The following is a 21,542-nucleotide window of genomic DNA, read 5'->3' as shown; positions in this document are numbered from 1 at the left end:
TATTTACAGTATAGGAGGACTCTTCTCCAGTTGGACTGGAAAAAAAAAAAAATCATAACATTAGCTCTGCACTTGCATGAGGCTTCCCTATGCAAGTGAAGCTTACAGCTGAATTTACGGCAGCCTTTTGCCCTCTATGTACCACACAAAACAGAGACGCATCAGAAGGGTTTGGGCAGGGCAGGAAGCAGGGGAGGCATGGATTGGGCAGACTGAGGAGTCCTGGGCTTCCTCTGCGCTTCCTGGGACAGGGACTGTGCTGAAACTGGTTCATGGAGCTCACTGGGCTGTGTGGTTCAGCTGTACTTAAAGGCTTGGGGTGTTCCAAGTTAATCTTTTGCTACTGAAGGTTCCTACAAGGAAAACAGTCTGGTAAAGAGGAGGCAGGACAGTATGCTAACTGATGTGCTTTACAGTTTTTGTCTCTTGATAAAGGCTATAGAGTGAGAATAAAAGAAACTAAGCTCTCCAAGTTAGTCCTCCTACTGTGTAATATTAACTGAATGGTAGCTCCACTTAAGAGAAGAAAAGCACGTTAATTACATTAAATCACTACTTCTTGTCATCTATATAAGGCAGAAGCACACCCTTCAGGGGCCTTATGAGTTTTCTTTCCTTACAGGCTGGATACACAGAAGCTCCAAGAAATTCACATTAACAGAGTTAAAAGTGTGTAGTCAAAACATTTATGGTGGACTATACCCAAATTATCAAAATTACTTTACCTGTTTAATGCCATAAACATTTGAGGTGAAGAATGTGTCACTGACGTCAGATACCAATGCTCACCAAAGAAGTAATTTGTATTTCTAACACTCAGAAACACTCCACTGCTTGATTTTCAGTAGGTCTTCCCATCTTTGTGCTTTACTGGGAAAAGAGGTAGTTTTGAGAGTGAATGAACCTGTCACTTCGATGAGCTCAGCTAGCATGTAATGCTACCATTGCAACAGCTGATCTACAAGAACACCTGCTAAGGTTCAGCCAGGACTAAAATGACACAGCACAACTACTTGAAAAATTACCTCTTAATCACTAAATAGTTCACAGTTTGCACCTATCCCCTTTTACAGGGGCTAAATTCAGAACAGATAAGCAGCTACTATTACTCTGATAGGTTCCCTCTTACTCACTGGCTTACTTATGCAAGGCCCACACAGGTAGTTTCTCATCAGTTAGTTTCCAGCACTCCACAAACTACAAGCTCAAGGGTCTCTGTTACGGTACTTGTTTTGGGATGCAGCCACAGAACTGTGATTCCAGCCATACCAGTGATGTCAGTGGGTTCAGCAGGTGGGGTAAAGTGACAGATCAAATTCCCTTCTGTGCTGCAGGCGGCACAAAATAAACCCCTTCCCTGACCTGGCTGGATGGGATGCCCACATGGACCTAGATTTCACCTAAGGATTTTACAAGAATAGAGATTTCACCACCTGACCTGCAGTAGAGTAGGCAGGAGAAAATGAGTAACCTATGCACTTTATGGCAAGCACCCCTATGATAAAGGTTCAACCACGAGAACCTTTCCTGATTACATGTGCAGTGGTCCCAAACAACTGGAACAGCCCACACATCAATTACAGCTGATAGTTCAGTTTCGAGGATAAATCCTTTAAAAACACTGTATCATTTGAATATAAACACTAAACTTCATACAACAGCACACAGCCAACCAAGCTTTGAAGATAAATCATTTTAAGGAACACTGTATTTCTGACACCTAAAAAGAGGTGGCAATGCTTGCTTCTGTTAACCATTTTCAGAAAAAAATGCAAAACATCTGGACCAGTGAGAGCATAAGAAGGGAAACAAACCAGCAGGTCAGCATGTGGTTATATTTGCTTACCTGGCTTTGCTCTAATTCTAAATTTGTTGAACTTGTGCTTGTACAGGCAGAGCAGAGCCCCTGGAACAGACTACAGGCTGTGCCTCTAACAAGGGCCTTTCCTTAACAGACTTTAAGAAACCTTTTCTCACTGTATGAGTCACTGATTTGTTCTTGAAACTCCCTGCGATGAAATGAAGGACCCAAAAGCATTTAATTGTTGAACACATAAAAGGAAGTATATTTAAAATAAAAAAAATTGGTCAGACTGTAGAGTCAATTATCATTTTTAAAGGAATTTACAGGGCTGTTGTAGATGAGTCTTTTGGAATAGTCAGTTTATCGCAATGCCTAAACTGGTTTCTTCATTGCACAGTATTTTCTTTTAAAATGTGTGCATTTTTAAACAATTACATACATATTAAAAATCAGCATTTCTTTGCTTAAACTTAATTAAAACGTTAATACTCTCAGACAACACAGATCTGAAATGGTGAAACCAGTATTTGCCCCCTCCCACCTTACAACAAATTAAATTGAGACAAAATTACAAACACATTTCACTACATGATTATTATTAATAAAAATCAGTTTGTTGTGTTTTTTTTTTTTTTTTTTTATAAAGTTGCCCAAAATGCAAGGGATGTGCATAGGTTTACAACTTAGTCAGAATAATATTTTACTTTATTCCCTTGGGTACGTGTTCCCATAAACGGAATGTACTTTGCTGTAGATTACAGGTTTTATCAACACAGATACACCAACGGCATGAACGCTTGCGACTGTCCACATGCATTAAGAGTCAAGACCCAATTTCGAATTTCTAAAAGTTTTACAGAGTTCTTCAAAGAGACAGTATCACATTATCTGGATGTTACACAAAAGTACTTAAAAATACTATCCTAGGGAAAAAAAAAGCAAAAAAAGGCCTTTAAAATTTAAGAATTTGTTTCATAATCACTAGACTAATTACTTCAAATAAATAAAGGAAAGTCTTCCAATCCATAAAATCAGACTCTAAAAAGAATGTAGTGTTCCACCCCCAAGTTAAAGTAACAGAATCATATTATTATTACTATTAAAATAGATTATAGAAAGCAGCATCTATTTTGTGCAGTTTTTAGGGGCCCTTGAAATAAAAAGCTATGATTTCCAAAAATATAACATTCCAAAGGACTGAATAATACATATATTTAAAGATACGTTTTATTAAAGTTTAGGAGAAATGATTAAAAAAAAAGATACTGTCTCTTTAAATTAGTGTTTATTTTTTTTTCCCCCTCCTCCTATCTATTCGGACATGACAATAATTATATTTTAGGTCACACTACATCTAGGTAGTCTCTAGGGGCCAAGACCTGTTGACACAAGGTCAATAACAAAGAGGTTTTCCATGTATGAGGTGGTTCCCAGTAATGACAGATTTTTTTTTTTTTTCGATTCTGTCGTGACCGTTCTAGTAGACCCAGGAGACCGGGACCCACTGTGAGGCTGTACACACAAGCTCGATGGCTTCCTCCAGGTGCCTGATAGTTTCATCAATTTCATTGTTGATAATTGTTAGGTCAAAGTAGTGTGCATATGTTCTCTGTAAGATTTCAGACTCCTTCTGCAGGCGCTGAAGAGATTCATCCTGTTTGGCAGTCAGAAAAGAAAATGGGAGAGAGACAAGTTGGATCCTTTTGTACTCTTCTCCAACAGCTTTCTAACTGTTGCTTACAGAGAAGGAAATGGTCAAAAAGGCCTTAGGGAGGCCTAGGTGGCTTAGATTCCCCCACCTAAATCTATGGAAATCACATGGGAGAAATGGTGGACATTCAAACAGAACTCAGTTATTGACGTTACTTGTGACAAAACACAAGTCGAGTTAACAAAGGCAAGGCAGAGGATGGAAGCTTAAAAAAGCAGCAAAGACATGAGCAACGGAGACCATATATGAATAAAACATACAAAGTGCACAAATATGAGCTATTGGGCTTATGTCCAGGGAAGAACATGAGAAACAGGACAGGGTATATTGTCAGGTATCAGCTGTTCCCAATTTTGGTAATGCTTTCTGTTCAGCATCAGTCTTCTGGGCCTACTTCCTTTAATAATAATTTATTGATAAGGAAGTTCTCACTCCACTTCACTCTGTGGTTCCTATTTCAGTGCATGCCATTTCAAGCATCTCTTTGTGTGGGATCCTGAAGATGAACCATGCAGCCCATGCTCAGGAAGGGCCAGTGACAGCAGACTGGTGCTCTATAGGGGTTTGTGTCAGTGTCCTTACAGAAACAAGTGCATCCTACTTTCTGGGTGTGCTACTGGACTCTGCAGCCAGCAATGCTACAGCTTTGTCAGTGAGGTCTGCCTTTCTGAGAGAGCTGGATTGCAAAAGGCTTCTCTCTAGGACGCTGCAGCAATTATAAGTTTGAATTATCTTCCTGCAAATTCCCTTAGAAATTTAAAAAAAGAAAAATAATTTGCTGCTTTCAGGAACCTTGAAACAGTCACAGGAAAGTAACAAAGTCCTTCTCACCCCACAGGTCTGGGGTGGATATAGATCAAAATGAACCGTACAGACTTCCTGTGCTCTGTAGTATCTACAGGGTCACCCTACTCCATCAGTCAATCGGGATACACTTTATTCTAACAGAGTTTTAGGCTGCAGGAAGTACAGACACAGCGCCTATAGCTGTTTTCACAGGAAATTATACCGGGAACGGAATTTTATCCAGCTAATAAGAGACTCCCCCCCCCCTCCTTTTTTTCTGTTTTAATTTTGTTTTTAACTTTTAATTTGTAGTTACAGTGACATGTAGCTGTGGAACAGCCGCTCTCGGGTCTGAAGGGAACAAGAGACAGTTCTCCTTCCCTATAGCTATGAAACCAGCCACTTCTTGAGGAGAAGTTCTGTACCAAAGGTACAGTTCTGCTTCTCTCCTGAAGCTGCAGCCTCAAATGAGGGGGAGATGTCACCTTCACCTGACAATCACTACAAACTTCATTCAAAGTCAGAAAAATATTCCTCACATGTGCTTCTGTACAAGGGATACTCCTTGTATGGACCATTATGCATTGCCAGTGATGCCTGGAACTTCTGTAGAAAATACCAGTGCATGCAAATTTAGTTTATGCTATTAATAAATTAGACAATAAGTATCAATACTAATATTATTGTTTTTGTGGAACATTTCGTATGGCCCAGTGTCTTTAAGCCAAAAACCTAGTTAGGTAAACTGCCAACTTCTTATAGATTCCAAAAAAGACATCAATTTTTACCAGCAGATGATCTAAACCTTTCCACTTAAATTAATCTACAAAGGAAAAAAAAATTGTACTTGCCAAGCAGAATATTTTCAGTGCTTTAAACATATCTAGCTAAGATTAATGTTATATTTAAAGCCATTCTTAGCAAAATCATATCACACCTTTAAAAGAGTTTTAATCTCATGGCACAAGGCTAATGGTACCTGAAAAACCCCCACGAAGCCTTAGAACACATGGCTTTTTAACTTCTATTTGAATTTCCCATCAGTGTCATCTTTACCTACAAATATGAGAATTAAATTTTCTCACTAAAGCATCTATCTTACCATGACTGACAATATAAAATCTGAACAACTTTATCTAATCTTAAAACCCAGAACTGATAGGGAGAGAAGAATCAATTCTAATATTTACCTTGCACACATAGATGCCACAAAAATAGTTTTCAAAAATTCATTAAATTTAATACTTTTCTGACTTTGCTTCTCCTAGATCCAACTTTACTGGGATCAAAGTGGGTTGCATTTTGGAATATCTGAACTTCCTAGCCTGTTAGAAATATAAAACATTACTCCTTTCATATAAAGGCAGTAGTAAGTTCGGGATAGGCCATTGCAGCAGTTTTCAAATAGCTTTCTCAAGTTTTGCAAAAAGAAAAGAGATTACAGTTCTTGCTTTTTGCTTTATTCTGGAACCAAATTTCAACTCTGTGATAGAGTATCTATTTGTACATTCAAAACAACAGGAGACTTGGCTAAGTGTTTCCTCTGTGTCTGTAAGTCTTAAATACCAAAATTCATCTTCAAAGCTAACATTTCCTCAAAATTTTTTCTGTAGTAAGTTCCTCTCAATTTCTCTAAAATTTCATAATTGAATTTTGAATAGTGAACATCCCAGACCATTCTTCAAGAAGAATATTCTCCAGCAGTTGTGTTCTCAATAGTCTCAAGAAAGAAGATATTTATCAAAATGTTCAGCTAGCTGCAGACAGACAAATGAATGGCCACAGCTTCAGTAGTTTTACATTTGGGAGAAGAACATCTGTTTTTTCTTCTTTCTCCAGCTCTAATGCAACAGGGATTTTATGTGGGTCTAGTTGCAGTGTGTCCAGTACTGGAAGACTTTTCTTTCCCATCACTAGAATTTGGTTCACTTTCTTAATCTTCTCTCCTTCACCACAGCTAGGACAGAAAGGAGTGAAGCATGGCTTTTATCCACGAAATCTTTCCCATGTGCATAATGGCCACCGGTGATATCTTCAGTCTCTGAGGGCTGTTTTGTTCTGGCCTTAAAGTACATAGGACAATAGCTGCCACTTGTGACAGTCAAAGCACAGCCTAAGAAATTACTAATATTTCCTTCTAAGGCTGTCAACAATGTATAAACACACCATCAGGCCTTTGCTGATTTTGCTGCAACAGAAAGAAATTCTCCTCAATTTAAACAGCTGGTAGACTGAAAACTTCTTAAGAAAAATTTCTTTTATTCTTTGGCTGTAGAAAGGGAGGAAAGCATAGCTAAAATTCGGAAGAATTTGGTTCAATAAAGCATTAGATCAAAAAAGTGGACCCTGTCAACTCTCTTTGCTGCTGTCTGGGCAATGGGATATAGAAAACAGCTGGAGGAAAGAGGAACTACTCCAGTGTTTCCGGATATGCTCTCTCCTCTCTGTTTCAGCACAGCAATAACCTGATTTAAGTTTTCTTTGTGATTAGACAGGTGAGTACACTCTGGGAGATTTCCTATATGATTTAAATAAGTTGCTTTGCGGAATTGCTCATAGTGCAGTGCTATATTTAGTTGGAAATTTTGTCTCTTAGTTCTTGCTGTGTGGTCCTTGAGTACTGAGGTATTTTGTGTGGTCTATGATAGGCTAAAGTGTCTCAAGAGAGATACTTTTAAGATCAGGCCTCTGCACTGATTTTACCACAAAGGTCACATGTACAGCTGTAAGAGTAGAGATTCTACTCTCTAGTTTGACTAGCAGATAACTTTAGTGCAGACATCTGAAATCATTATTACATTAAATTTTTATTCCAGTGGTGAAAGTAATGTTGAATGGGAACGAGCATATCTACATTCTAAAACTACAGAAATAACCAGGACTACCTTGTCAGCCCCTAGCTGGTACTTACAGGCAATTTTCTGCACCACTTTGGCAGCTATGTACAGTTAATACGAGTCCGGGAAAATGAGAAGAAAAGCAAAGATGAAATTTAAGAAAACGCAAGGGGGAAAAAAAGGACAGTCATTTACAGAAGTGTTCTCAAAAAGCGTAAGTAAAATAAACAAAGCAGGATAAGAGGATAAACAGAAAGGGATGCTCATTATGCAAATGAACCTTTTGAAAAGGAAGCATGAATGGGAAATATGAAACACACACTCTCAACACCCTTGTTTGCTGCCTTGCAGACACACAGATACAATTTACATATCACCCTTCACCGTGGAAAATAGGATCCTGTTATTTGGGTAAGGTCTGTTGCCATTACCATTTCCTGACCCTCCCTTTCCTTAGGTTTAATTGACTGATAAATTAGCATGCTTTGTAAGTGTGGCCTCAGTTCAGCAGTTCATGTGTCTGAGTGAAACCCTGCGTGCACAGAGACTTTAGTCACAAGAGCTTGTAATGCAAATATTGAGAACATAATCCTTCTACTAATATTTCTTTGACATGAACAAATATTTCCCCATCACTACTATACAAGGCACATTTCTGTCCTCTTCCCAGTGTACCACGGAAAACATTCTCTCCCTCATATGAACCGTCCCAAATGTCTCTGTATTATATCCTATGGAAGATTAAAAGTTAAGTACCACTGGCAGATGAGTGAGGCCAAGTTAGACTATTTGGGAACTGAGAAACAGGTATGGAGGCAACAAACCCAAGCAATTACATAATTCCGCAGGGCACCTGGCTGCCTGAGTGCTGCTGTAAGTACAATGCTTGCCTGACACATCCTAAGAACGATTCTATTTTTTAGTGATGCCATATGCCATTTGCTTGCACAAAGGCAAATTCAGTGTAGAATACAAAATTTTATTATTTTCTCAAGACTGGACTGATTTACAGCATATACCAACACCAGCAGTTAGACGAACTGTCACTTCACTAACATTGAAAATTGTGATGTTCTGAGAGATCTTCATCTGCACACTCTTGACATTTACCAGTTAGGGTATGGGTCCGTAAGACACAGTGAAATGACATAACTTACTGCTGTGAAAGTTAAAAGATCCTTCTTCCCCCTCCCATCTCTCTTCCTGTCTATATGCTTTCATTGCTTGTTCTGGCATTGGTGCTTGTGAAAGCCTTTGTGAGCTGCTTGAAAACTGACAAAAATCTCCAATTTTGTGCTAAAGTAGCTCACTAAAGGATCTGGTAAGTGCCTTGGCCAGCACAGACTGGCAGTATATGTCCTAGAAGCAAGTTAGAAAGAATCACTCCCTTCAGCAACAGTATACGAGTAGAACGTCTCAGTTGCTAGTAAAATTGCAGCTCGAGGTTAATATTTTTCACTCTCTACTTGCTATATTAATAATCATTCAGGGTATTTGCATTTAAATATGTTTGTCTTGTTCCTTATTTTCCTGCAAGCCTCTGCAGTGATGTCATAGTTTCATATGATATTGTAATTACAGTTCTATAGAAAGAGGCTGTAGAGACAGGGCTTCTTTATTTGTGTGTGATCAAGGAGACATCTAGGTGATCTGGAACAGGTTCATGGTCAAATCCATACCATGGTTTAAAAAAGGCTGAGCAGATAGTGTTCATATAAGTACCATATGCCCTGTTGTGAGCTAAATCCAGAATTGCTTGATATCATTTTTTAAATCAGTAGCATTCTACAGAGCGGATACTCAATAAAAGCTAAGCAGGAAATTCAGCTTGTGACCTCCATGAATACTTAACGTTATTCCATAAGCAATTACCCCTTTGGTCAAAACTCCAACTCTCAGAGAACAGTCTTTGAAATTGATAAGTCTATTTCTGATACATATTTGCTGTATAGAAGAAATACTAAAATATAAAGGTGGGATGACAGCAGTCATGCATACCCATTTCTTCAGTTCAGGCCATCTGTAATCTAGTGCTAGCACTGCAACTCAGAATTGAGTAATTTGTGCTAATGATTTGTCAAGGATTTGGAAATGGATCTTTGAGCTAGGACAGAGAATAAAAGAAAAGAATATGTATTTTTAGAGTACATCATGTGGATCCTTCAACTTGAAGTTCATATTTAGAATTAGAAAAACAAGTTAATGAACTATAAAACCATCTCAATCAATTTAATAATGCTGCCATACAATGGTCTTTCTGCCTCTCCATTTACAGACAAGGAAATAATTAGAGTCTTATCTGCATACTTGAATCTCATCCTTAATTCTGTCTCTGATAGGACATTAGATTGCAACACGCCATACCTCATTAATGCCTGGGGTAATCGTAGGTGCAGCAATAAAAACAACAAAAGGAGCAAACTCTGCAGTTCTCAGGACCTTCAATGCCTAGGTGAAAAAAAAAAAAAAAAATCAGATACTTTAGAAGAATCCCCCAGCAATCAACATGAAATAAGTTTAGTCACAGAAACAAAAGATATAATGAAAGCTTTAGTATTTTCAGAGAGGCTCTTCCCATACAGTCTCAAAGAGTGCAGAATTCTATTTGCATTTAAACTAAATGATTAACACCAGGTAAAAAAATTCAGCCATGCCATAAATAGGGAAAAGAGCCAACTTTACTTTAGAATAAATATTGATTAGTATTTCATTTTTCATCTTTTTTCTACCTACCAACACTTTTTTATTATTGTCTCAATAAAATGAAAATGTGATATGAGAGGTTTGGAATTTTTAAAAAGTAAGCATAGTGAAGTTTTTAAAAAGTGAGCATAGCACCAATGCAGTAAATGCAGCACCAGTCCTCTGAACAAAATCTATGCAAAAGAAAAAAGTTTTCATTAAAAGGTTGACTTAGTCATAATTTACTGAGTGACACACAGAGCTGCCATACACAAAACTCTGGTACAGATCCAAAGTAGACTGAAGTGCAGGACAGCAAGTAAACATACCTCAGCTGAACTCAAATGGATAGACAAGATGAAACTAGGACTACTAATGGTCAGGTTTGTTTTGCTCCTTCCACTTCCTGTCTTCTCCAGAATTTTTCTGTTTTTTAAAAAAAACCCCAAACAAAACCCCACAATCCATCCTTTTCCCAAGCCAAGGAGATTTTTGTCTCTCCTGTTTGACACCCCCACGCCCCCCTCTCTCTCCATCTATCTCCATCTATGCCAACCTCCTCTAAACAAGAGATAAACCCCATATGTGAAAATCAAGAAAACTCACATAACTAAGAGTACCCAAGGGAAAACAGGCAAGTGGTATAACTAGGAATAAGTCCACAAATAGGCTGGACTTAATGGGCTGAGATGGATGTATGAGGAAGCTGGTTAAGAAAGAGGCTTGCTGGACACATGCTGGAGGAAGTGAAGCAAAGGTGGCTACTACCAAATGTAAATACGTTCTAACAAAGATTAAAGTGGCTTCTGTGAACTGTAATTCATTGGCTTCTGAATAATGCAAGTTGAAAAGGTTTATCAAGAGAGTTTGCTTTTAACGGCTGCTCCATTTGAAAGAATTATAAATGCTGCTCTCCCTGAAAAGTCTTAAATATGGGATTTTATTTTTCAGAATAGCAGCATATCAGCATACTATGTGAACTGTCCTAAATAATTTAGTCAGGTATCTTATTTCTGTTATGAAATTCTTAAAGAATTTGAACTGCCTGAATCCATTCACAAAAAAGAAAGAAGGCAGCAATTCTAAGTAGATAACACTGCTCACAATTTAATTTGTCTTTCCTCCCATTTCCTTCAATCTGCTAGAATAATATAAAGTTTGTCCATATTAATGTTGTTCCGCTTAAGAAAACATATAAATACATCCCCATGAATCGAAAGTAATGACTACATGGATGTTTCAAAGGAAACGTATTAGAATTTTCCACTAGAGATTTTATATATTGTGTGAAAAAAACTATTAGTGTTTCTTGATATCTTGATTTTCCTTCCTGCACAATTCTGAAAGGTATGACACAATACAGAAAGGAGTTTATAAAGTAACAACACTGATCTGGTCATTGTGCAAACAGGATCAATTCCCATGATTTTCCATAAATGTTTCTGACAATGTTCAATAGTGATATGAGCCAAGAGTCAGTTAGGAACAAGATTACCCTCTAACACAGCATCAAAGGAAAATTTTGAAAATATCTAAACATTACTCCAGGCAGGCAATGACAATTATTTGTTTTGATACATTTCACTGGACATGAGTCTAATATAGTAAGAAGTTACACAGTAAGTGGATTTTCAAGCTACAGTGGTTGTATATCAAGCTAAACTATGAATTTGTTTCTGCTGTATGTTCTTCTAACCAGAGGGTTACTGGAATTCTACTTTATGGATTGTTATATATATATATATATATATATATATACACACACACCTTGGTGTTTCAGGGACTTCTGTTCCACATCACTGTACGCATTACTTATCTAGTGTGCAATTAATAAAAATAAATATATCTCACTAAAATAAAGTTGAAGGATTTGTGATGATTTTCATATACTTCTAATTAATTACCTGAGGTTCTACATCAAGTATTGCAATTAGTCCCTGCTCATGGATCTTTCGTATTGTTTCCAGTTTTGTCCCATACATTGCATCCTCATGGCTGCCATATTCCAAATATTCATTGTTTGATATATCCTGCATCATTTGGTCATGTGATACAAAGTAGTAATTTTTCCCATTTTCTTCATCTTTCTTTGGAGGTCGGGTTGTGTCTGAAAATAGAAAATACAAAATATTTTTAGTACAAAGGTGATATTAATATGAGGAAGGGCTAAGAGAGCTGGGACTGTTCAGCCTGGAGAAGACAAGGCTCAGGGGAGATCTCATCAATGAGTACAAGTATCTAAAGAGAAGGTGTGTAAAGAAGATGGAGCCATCTCTTCTCAGTGGTGCTCAATGGCAGGACAAGAGGTAATGGGCACACACTAAAACATGGAAGCTTCTGTCTGAATGTAAGGAAACACTTTTTCGCTGTGAGGGTGACTGAGCACTGGCACAGATTGCCCAGACAGGTGGTGGAGTCTCCATCCTTGGAGATATTCAAAAGCCACCTGGACGTGGTCCTGAGCAACTGGCTCTAGGTGGCCCTGCTTGAGCATAGAGTTGAACCAGATGATCTCCAGAAGTAGGGATTTCAACCATTCTGTAATTCTGTAGGCCATCTGTTCCTCTCTTCCTCACAGGCATGCTGATATCCACTTGTTTCTTTCTTTTAATATTCTCTCACAAACTGATGTACTCTCATATATTTTCCCCTAACATATTTATGTTGGTGACATATCTGAAACACCATATCTCTTCCCAATCTAATCCCACAGTTTCCAACAACCCTATCATAATTTCAAATAAAGTATAAAAAAATTGAACTCATCTTCCATTTTTAATTATACCTATTACTGTTCTGAGGATTAATTAGCAGTGTTCTGAAGATTACTTATAGCATAGTTCAGAGATGAAAAATTCTATAGAAATATTATAGATCACAGCTATTATTTTAAGGAATTAAAAACCAATGGATTGTATAAACCACATAATAGTCACTATACTACTCACTGCTGCTCTAGGTCTACTGAACTTACACACTCATATTTCTTCCAAATCCTCTTCTTTCGTAAAAACATTTTTTTATTTTTCTTTTTTAACTTACATTCTTATGAGGTTTTCTTCTTCTGAGTGCAAAAGTGTAAGTCTAAAAAGCAGGTGAGGGCCTGATTACTTGTGGTCAACAAGATGAAAGGTACTTAGAAATAACATACTTTTAGAATATATTGCTTCTTCAGACCTGTGTGGTAAGAGATGTATGGCCTACTAATCATTTTAATTAACTACCAATGTGTGTGACATCACCTTTATGATCAGGTTTTCAGTAGATAATAAACATTACCCAAAACTCCGCACCCAACTTAAGGCCTATCTCAAAATCTACCTACTCGTACTATGGTTTTGTAAAAGAATGCAGAAAATGCAGTAAAATCCATTGCTAGGAGTTGGAGAGAATAAATTCAATTACCTAGAGTCTGAAAGACAGATCAGGTTCCCATAATACTTAAAGTGTACGTGATACATTTTATATGATATATTTATATTACTAACATAAGGAAGTAATTTGGGTCTCTCAACACCAGCACAAAGTTCTATTTTAAATGCCCTAAATGCCTTAAATCTGAAACATCCATATAAGACTATTAGTTATAACACAGGAATTAAAGGAAACCATTGCTCTTCTGGAGTGGGGCTGGAGGTCAGGCAACACCTAAAACAGGCATCTAAACAGCATACTGATGCTTAAAGACCTGAATTTCATCCTGATTTGCAGTCTAGTCTTTTTATTTTAGTTGTCTTATAGAATCAGTGAAGCAATTTCAGTGCTTCCACAGAGCAGGAATCTAATGCAGGCAATCTAAGGCATGGTTGTCATGGTATAGGTGAGACCATTTTAACAGGTATTTGAAGGTAAAATAACTAGTCCACCTTCTACCTCCCCACAGCAACACAGTTAGTACTTGAGAGAGACAGGGTGAAAAGCATACTGTAAAACATTTATTACTCTTTTAGTTCTCTGTAATGGAGAACATCTTTGCAGGGTTATTACTCCCTTCCCCCCATATAACCTTGTCTGTATTGAATAACATAGGTACAATGTGCATCACATACTCCTGGCACTGCACTATGAACACGTCTAATCCAGGATTTTAGCATCTAGATATAAACAGCAATGTGACAAACAGTGCAGTTTCACATTGCTGCTGGGGTGATTTAATGGCTCGTGCTTTCAAAAGGACTAGGTCTTTGTTTTCCTTCTGCTGGCACTGGTCTTTGTCTAAGTCCTTAGTGAGCAAACCTGAGGAACTTCAATCAGCAGCCAACTAATACTTTTCCCCTTCCAAATAGGTTTATAGATAAGTTCTTAAAAATAATACTTTTCAGCAGCAATAAAATCCTTACAGGTAGAAAAACACCAAAGTGAATTTTTAAAGTAAAGCACTAAGAAGGTATAAAGAAAATTAAATTAATGCATAATAGTCATCAGTGTCACTTCTGAGCCATGTATGGCGTTTGTGAAGTTAGCCTGAAATAGAGTGGACAGAGTTAGCTGCTGGATGCTCTTGTTTCAGAATGCCTAGCTTGTGAAAAAAGGCTGCACCTCCAAGAGATCATGTATGCAATTCCTGCCTTGGTATTGATAAGCAATTGTTTGGAAGAGAAAAAACATTCCTGTGCTTTTCTTACAACCCACTTTTAAGCGGTGATGTTAATCGCGTTTTCTTTTTCTTATTGTTATCTCCGAGAACTTGAAGTTATTTTAGTATAAGACCAGTCCTCAAGGCTAGGCTGTGAAAAGTAATTTAAAACATTCAGATAGGTACACATTAAAGGTTTCCTCTAAATCCAGTTTACACTTCTTCTCACGGAAACTATACACAGTTTTAAACATCAAGGCTGTTCCAATATTACCTAAACTGTACATGTAAAATTGGCACAGAAAAACAAAAAATGTTTTAGCCTTCATTCTAATAAGAAGTTTTGTGAATCCTAAGAAACATTCAATGTAAAAGTGGTGCTGTTTACTACCCCTCCCCTCTGAAAAAACAAAGGAAGAAATATACCTAGTCCTATCACAGTTCCCACCTTTAAGACAGGATTTGTCTCAGCAGAACTGAACACATGTAATAGTACAACGGGTGTGTTGTCAAGGATGATACAAACAGTTTTGCAGTACATTGAACATTGCTACTTACGAGGAATGGGGTAAGCAAATCTGTCTGGGTGTTTTGTGATGAGTGTGTTTTTTATGTGTCTTCTTCCAACACCATGTGCACCTAATCCACAACACAAAAATGAATTATAAATTTTCCACCAAAAGCAGCTCAAAACTATGCTGTTATGTTCAGAATAATAACTCAAAATTACCTAGTAAGACCAGTGTTTTCCTTTTGAATGCTGGCAGTTTTACTACTTCTTCATATGTGACGAGATCTAATTGATCAAACACTAAAACACAAAAGAAACCCCCACAGGGATAAGAAAAAAAGACATACGGAGGGTGATAATTAATTGTGCTACAAATTATAATTTTAGCAAGTTTTAGATTTACAATACAAAGTAATATGTTATGGAAAATAAAACCATTTCATTATGCAATTTTAAAAGAAGTGTTCATTTAAAAAACTGTTAAAAAGCAGTAACAAAGCTACTGAAATGCTCAGGAAAGTTTGCATGTCCTTTCATGCAGTATTCAGCAGACCACAAAAATTAGCTAAAATGGCATGCCATTCACATTTGCATTCCTAAGAAATAGCAATACTAAAGAAAAATCTGTAGACAGTGAGCAACATGAATACAATATGAGAACATCTATTTACACTAAAGATAGGAATACTTTCATAAACATGTTTTGAGATCTATGAGAAATGTATAGAGAGTATTAATACTTTGTGGTATTTATTCTTCAAAACTACCACCATATTAACTGTAATTAGAGTTCTCTTTAAACACACGTGCTAGTTAAATTGACATGCTTTTAAAACTTGTGAGAGAATGAAGAATTCTAATGAAAAGTGATGGCATTACATAAAAGAACCTCCACCATATTTAGGGAAAAATTGTAAAAGTATTATATCAGAAATAATTTCAACTGCAGTTGAAATTGGATGAATCATGCCTATCAATCTATTGTCAATTGCCAAGGTATATAATGATTGACAAATCAAGTTTTGTTCATTAAAAACAGCTTAGTCCTCCTGTGCCCAACAGCACATCATCGCTGGTAATTCTTACAGAATTCTAATGGAAAAAGAAGCCAGGAGGCAGTTAATTACATTTATAAAAATTACAGCAATCAGCAATTGTGAGCAGAATAACGAACAAGAGTTTTCAGTTCTGTATTTATTCACACTATAAAAATAAGGGAGGAGAGACTGCATCTAAAGTATGGGATCTTTGAGTGTTTCCAAGTTCTAAACTGGTGTATTCGCCTCAACTATGATATCCCATCCATCTCTTAGGATAAGTAAAGATATATCCCTCTCCCCCTATCCAAAACCCCTTAGGAAAGTAGGCAGTGGGGGGAAGCTTTAGTTTGCTTGCTCCAGAAGCCTCCAGCCACCAGGATCAGCATTAAGACTGTGGAGCCTACCAGAAAGCACATGTTCCTTGTACTAAACTCCCAGTTAAAGCAGCAAAGGATTTAACTTAATGTATTTTTTTTTATAGGGGAAATTTTTCAATTCAACAGCAGTCTTTTCATCCTAGAGAAGAAGTACAACTACTTCAATTTAGTCAAACTACAAATTAGTCAACCGACACACTCAGCTCTTAAAGACCTTGGAAAGATACAGATATGAAAACTTCCTAGTCCATTTGAAGTATTTTGAATTTCATCATAAAGAATCTCTTTCAACCTTTCCCCAAATATTACAAGCAAGAATTTAGTAATGTTTTTCTTCCATTCCACGAACACGGAATTCTTACTACTGTCCTTTTTGCAACTTCACGCTATTTAAACTAATTAATAATTAATTTCATGTTAGAGAGGGTTAAAGATTTGTAACATGTTAAACAGTTTTACCATTCTAACCATCTAGGCCTGTAAGTATCTTCTACCATTTAAAAATAATAAGAAAAACTCAATCCTTAATTTTCTTCTTGAACAAAACCACATTATGTTAGATACAAACAACAGGAACAAACAACAGAAATGATACATATTAATGCCTTCATCACAAACTAGCAGCATGGAGATGTGTTTTAATCTACATGGATTTAACTAATGATTGTAGGGTTTTCAAATGCAAAAGAAAAATGATTAATTTTTTAATATACACAAGATATGAGGAATACAGGGCACATTTAAAGACTGAACTTTAATGCTTCTGTGTTACTAGCTAATAAAGAAAAGGACTTCTTGAAAGGAAACAGTAAGAAGCAAATAAAGAGGCATTGTCACTTGACAGGTTACTTACATGCACAGAGGCCATTGGGAGTAAGACAGCATGAAAAATGTACAGGGGTCATTGAGATATGGCTTGTAATATATTAGTAAAATAAAAAGTATATGCACAAAATAAACTTTACCATGCAATAGTCTAAACAAAAGGCAAATAAATCACATTAAGAAATGATAAACATATTTTATAAAAGCTTGGCAATCTTCTACATTATGCATAATATGAAGCATAGTTCTAGTATGTTCTAAAGAGTGTTCTTTTATGAAGTCCTGCAATAACATTTCAGTAAATTAAGTAAAAAAAATATATCTCTATATCACAGCAGTATATCTCCAGAGCCTTTATAAAAGTGTCAGTGAACCTAATAATGAAAAATATTTGATTTTTTCTGTGGGCTTTGGTTTAAAAACTGTCTTTACAATAATAAGAAGTATGACCGTGGAATTGCCTCTTGAAGGACACAATAATATAAAGCTACAGAGGAAAGAAAAACAGGATGATATTTTTCTTGTTAAGGAGAATATATTTGCTTTTAATTATAAAATATAATGGAAATATCCTCATATTTACTTCATAAACTGTGTGATTTGCAGAATAATTTAATTTCTAGTTCCAGCAACATTCCAATATATCACACCAAAATCTTAGCTCTCAAATCATTAGCTAGCCACAATAATCTTAGTTGACTATGCAGTACTTTATTAGGTCATTTCTCAGCACCCCAGTTCAGTCTTATCCCTAAGACAAAAATAACATGGAAGTCCAAATAGATTACCTAGTGCTGAATGATTCATGGAATTTTATACTTAGATATAAGAGAAATAAATTCTACTTTCTTATAAGAGCAACATTTTGACATCTGGATTAGACTTCTCAGTTTTGCTTAATTATACTTATTTTGGATCCAACAGAAGATCTCGTTTTTATTCTGAAACAGATGCACTGAAAAGCTTTCAAAAGATAGTGTTGCCGTATATCTGACTAACAACACCAGATGTGATAGAGTTCAGAGGAGGTAAATTCAGTACCACCTTAGTTAAACTCATGTGAGCAGTGTAGCATTTCAGTGAACCTCTTTATATCTTACATTTGGCATAATTCCCTGGAATATTACTGGCAACACCTTTAATACCTCAAGGACACCAAGATCAATAAACATTTCTAAGAGAAATCTTTATTCCAATCTGCTTTCATTAACTTTTTGACTTCTTAAAGGGAAGGCGAAGTGTCAGATGGTATTCTGAAAGACCAGTTTCTTTTAAGGTCGTTATGATAATTTTTAATGTTCATGTTTCTAATTTTTGGCAAACACCGGTCTGATGTAAAGTGACAACAGCACTGATGGTGGTAAGCACTAAGGCAGGCAAACTGTGGAACTCAAAGTGCTGTCAACCTTCTCCAAAATGTCCCTCTTGCACCAAGATAGGAAAAGTCTGTATTACCTTCCTTTCAGGGATTTAATTGATACAAAGTCTTCGAGCTAGTTTTGCTGCTAAAGTATTGCTTGCTCCTTCTCCTTCTTTGGCCATTTCTCTTTCCTTTGCTTACTCCTTTGGAGCATGCTGTGCTTAGACACGCTATTAACTATGTAGCTGCACTGTGAACTGTATTAAGAAATGTATCTGCCCTAAAGAAAAAGAACCAGTGTTTTTTCTTGGGTTGTTCTTCAGTTAAGCGAGTTAACAGCAAAGTTACAGTGCCACAACTGAAGGGAGTAGCAATGCTGTGGGAATGTATACTAGGAGCAATTGATAATACTTTAAAACCAGTATTGTCAAAGACCTTAGGTCATCAAATGCAGTTTATTCTCAACAGTTTTTGTTAAGGTCATAATTAGTAAAACATGGTTTAGTGTTACTGTAATGGAGTGGAAACATTAAAACAACCAGAATGTTAAACCAGCAAAAGGAAGCAAACAAGTTAGCTTTCAGTCTCTACTTGTAAGAGTTTTCAGGGTAACGAGTAATTATACATTTAACTGTCAACATCTTGAATGTGACAGTGAACTAAGGAGTATAAATGACAATTACCGTTCTTTGACTTTTCTTAGATTTTATTTTCAAATGACTTTTAAGTAAACATAAATTCTGTAGTACTGATATGACGAGCTCTCATACTGCACACAGACTGTACAGGTAAGGAGAAACGTGAAAATACAGATTTATGTTGTTTAATTGGTGTGTTCAAGAATGCAACTGAAAAAAACTCAGGAATTAATGCAATATATAAAATACTTCCATTACACTGTTTGGACACATATATCTTCTAATTCTAATAAAAATCTCTGCGAGTCTCACAAGAGACCACAACAACATACTTATCATCACAGTACGTGATATCAATGCAAAAGCGATAGAAACAGTGATAGAGTTTCCACACATTGAGTCTTTTATGTTAAAAGAAGAAAATAACTAAATTCCGCTCATGAACGAAGGGTCTTCTTTCTTTACTACTAAAACTAATGAATTGTGCTCAGCAAGGATCTCTTACTCTACAATTCTCCTTTCAAAATTTTCTAAAACAATTCAATTTTTCATCAGTCTAAATAGAAAACTAGAACTTAGGATTCATGCAAAAAACACTACAAGGAGGATAAACTTCCACAGTTTGTTCTATTTAGTAACTGTAATTACAACACACTGTCTGTGCAATGGCTCTTATTCCACTTTCAGCTGTATCGGTTCAAGAAAAATGCCCTTCCACGATGTTTTCACATATATAATCTATAAACACAGATTAACAAGGATGCTACTGAAAAGTCTTCTGTAGAGCACAGTACAGTTATATAGATTGCAAAATTCACATCCTGTTGGTTTCCAGTGCTCCATTAAATATAAAAACTGAAACAATGTAAGTCTATATTAGGATATATTATGATGCATTTATTTTGCTGTAGCTTTCCTCTCACTGATTAAGCTGTATGTTTAAATAGCAAAGAACAAGCAGAGTAATGTTAGAATAATTAGAATTGTACTTCTATTTTCATAAGTAACTCATTAGGTTTATATAACAGTGCCAGCTGAAGAATTAATGGCAAGGTTAAGACCGTAAAAACGTTAACCTGTTAAAGATACTTGCTGCTTTTTTTTTTTTCATACCTGCATTGTGCTTTGCCAAATATTTGTCTTTGTACTGCTTTTTTTTCTTTCCAAACCAAGTACAGCTGGCTTGTTGCTCCTGTTTGGTCTTCTCCATGGCAATACAAGCTACCCGCCTGGCATATGGAGGAGACAAAAATTTTTTTGTTGTAATCAAAGTATTTTTAAAAAGCCACAAAGAATGAATTAGAAAAATACGACTTTTTAATAGTACAAGAGAACAGTAAACCTTTTTTTTTTTTTTTTTTTTTTTTTTTTAATGACTTAAAAGCCCTTAGATACAGAGGTATTTTGATATAAAGAATATCTTCTTACTGGTAGATCATTAAACTTCACAGATCAAGTGAGCGTGGGAGGAAGGGTAGCTACTAAAATAGCAGTAGTCCACTTTGCAGCAGATTAGACTGGAACAGCATGAGGTCTGTAAAGACCACTATGGTCTAAATTACTTCAGAGCAAGTTGTGTTGTAGAACTGTTTTGATGCTGATATTCAGGATAAAGTATTGCAAGTGTTCCTGTTGCAACGTATACCAGCGTCTCGCTCATGTCAGGGCTTGCAAGGGAGCTCCTGAGATGGAATAAAATGTCTTGTCTACCTCTGTTTCTCTTCTAGCAAAATCTTCCTTAGCTAGTCCAGGTGGCACAGGTGCTGTTAAACCCTTGACAGCACTCTAATTCTTTTATGTAGCAAACCTTGTATGTAATATTTTAGGCTAGATTATCCATATGGATAAACTTTCTGGAGTTATGGGCATAACTTCATGGCCCAGGACTTGCTTGCCAGAGTTTGTGCTGATATATTTAAAATATTTACTGAACAGCTTCTGCATGATGTTCTGCACTGCTTTTGTGGTACTCAGTGCCATTGTGGTTCACTGAATCTGTCATTCAGGAATCTTTGCAGTGTGGTTTCTTTCTACTTTTTGGCTTTCACATGAAGAATGAAAAGAGAAAACCCCAGAACTTCCTCAATGACCTTTGTGCTTGATGTCTTGCTAACACATTATTCCTGCAGCACTTGCATGTGATAGTTTAGAAACATTTTTTAGAACCTGGAAGAGAAATTAATTTGACCCTTTTACATAAACTGTATGTAGTCTTCAATCCTAGTTTCCTATAGTGTATCAGAAAGCACAATGTTTACTAACACAGGTGTTTATTTTTCTAACGTAACCACACATACGATATTGCATGCAACCCTTACTGCCATGCATATACAAGAAAATAAAAATCAATGTCAAACTGAGGCAACATATAGACCTTTTTTTTAAAAAGGAAAAA

General features: G+C 36.3%; 1 protein-coding gene across 14 annotated transcripts in view; it reads right to left on the bottom strand.

Annotated features, from left to right (window-relative positions):
* Positions 1-3,107: 3,107 nt before the first annotated feature.
* The window catches only part of CASK (calcium/calmodulin dependent serine protein kinase), a 223,562-nt gene continuing 205,127 nt past the window's right edge, over positions 3,108-21,542 (bottom strand). For 6 of the 14 annotated variants that reach the window (XM_074904895.1, XM_074904933.1, XM_074904973.1 and 3 more), the window contains 7 exons: positions 20,261-20,376; positions 15,127-15,207; positions 14,955-15,035; positions 11,725-11,927; positions 9,503-9,586; positions 7,213-7,239; positions 3,108-3,458 (listed from right to left, as the gene is read on the bottom strand). In XM_074904895.1, coding sequence (XP_074760996.1) covers positions 3,282-3,458; positions 7,213-7,239; positions 9,503-9,586; positions 11,725-11,927; positions 14,955-15,035; positions 15,127-15,207; positions 20,261-20,376 — 769 coding nt within the window. In that variant the 3' untranslated portion in view covers positions 3,108-3,281. The remainder of the gene's footprint in view (positions 3,459-7,212; positions 7,240-9,502; positions 9,587-11,724; positions 11,928-14,954; positions 15,036-15,126; positions 15,208-20,260; positions 20,377-21,542) is intronic. The other 8 variants (XM_074904954.1, XM_074904983.1, XM_074905002.1 and 5 more) reach the window with 3 other exon arrangements.

This window comes from Athene noctua, chromosome 1 (genome assembly GCF_965140245.1).
Source record: "Athene noctua chromosome 1, bAthNoc1.hap1.1, whole genome shotgun sequence".
Lineage (NCBI taxonomy): Eukaryota > Metazoa > Chordata > Aves > Strigiformes > Strigidae > Athene > Athene noctua.
This window is presented reverse-complemented; position numbering and strand designations above follow the sequence as displayed.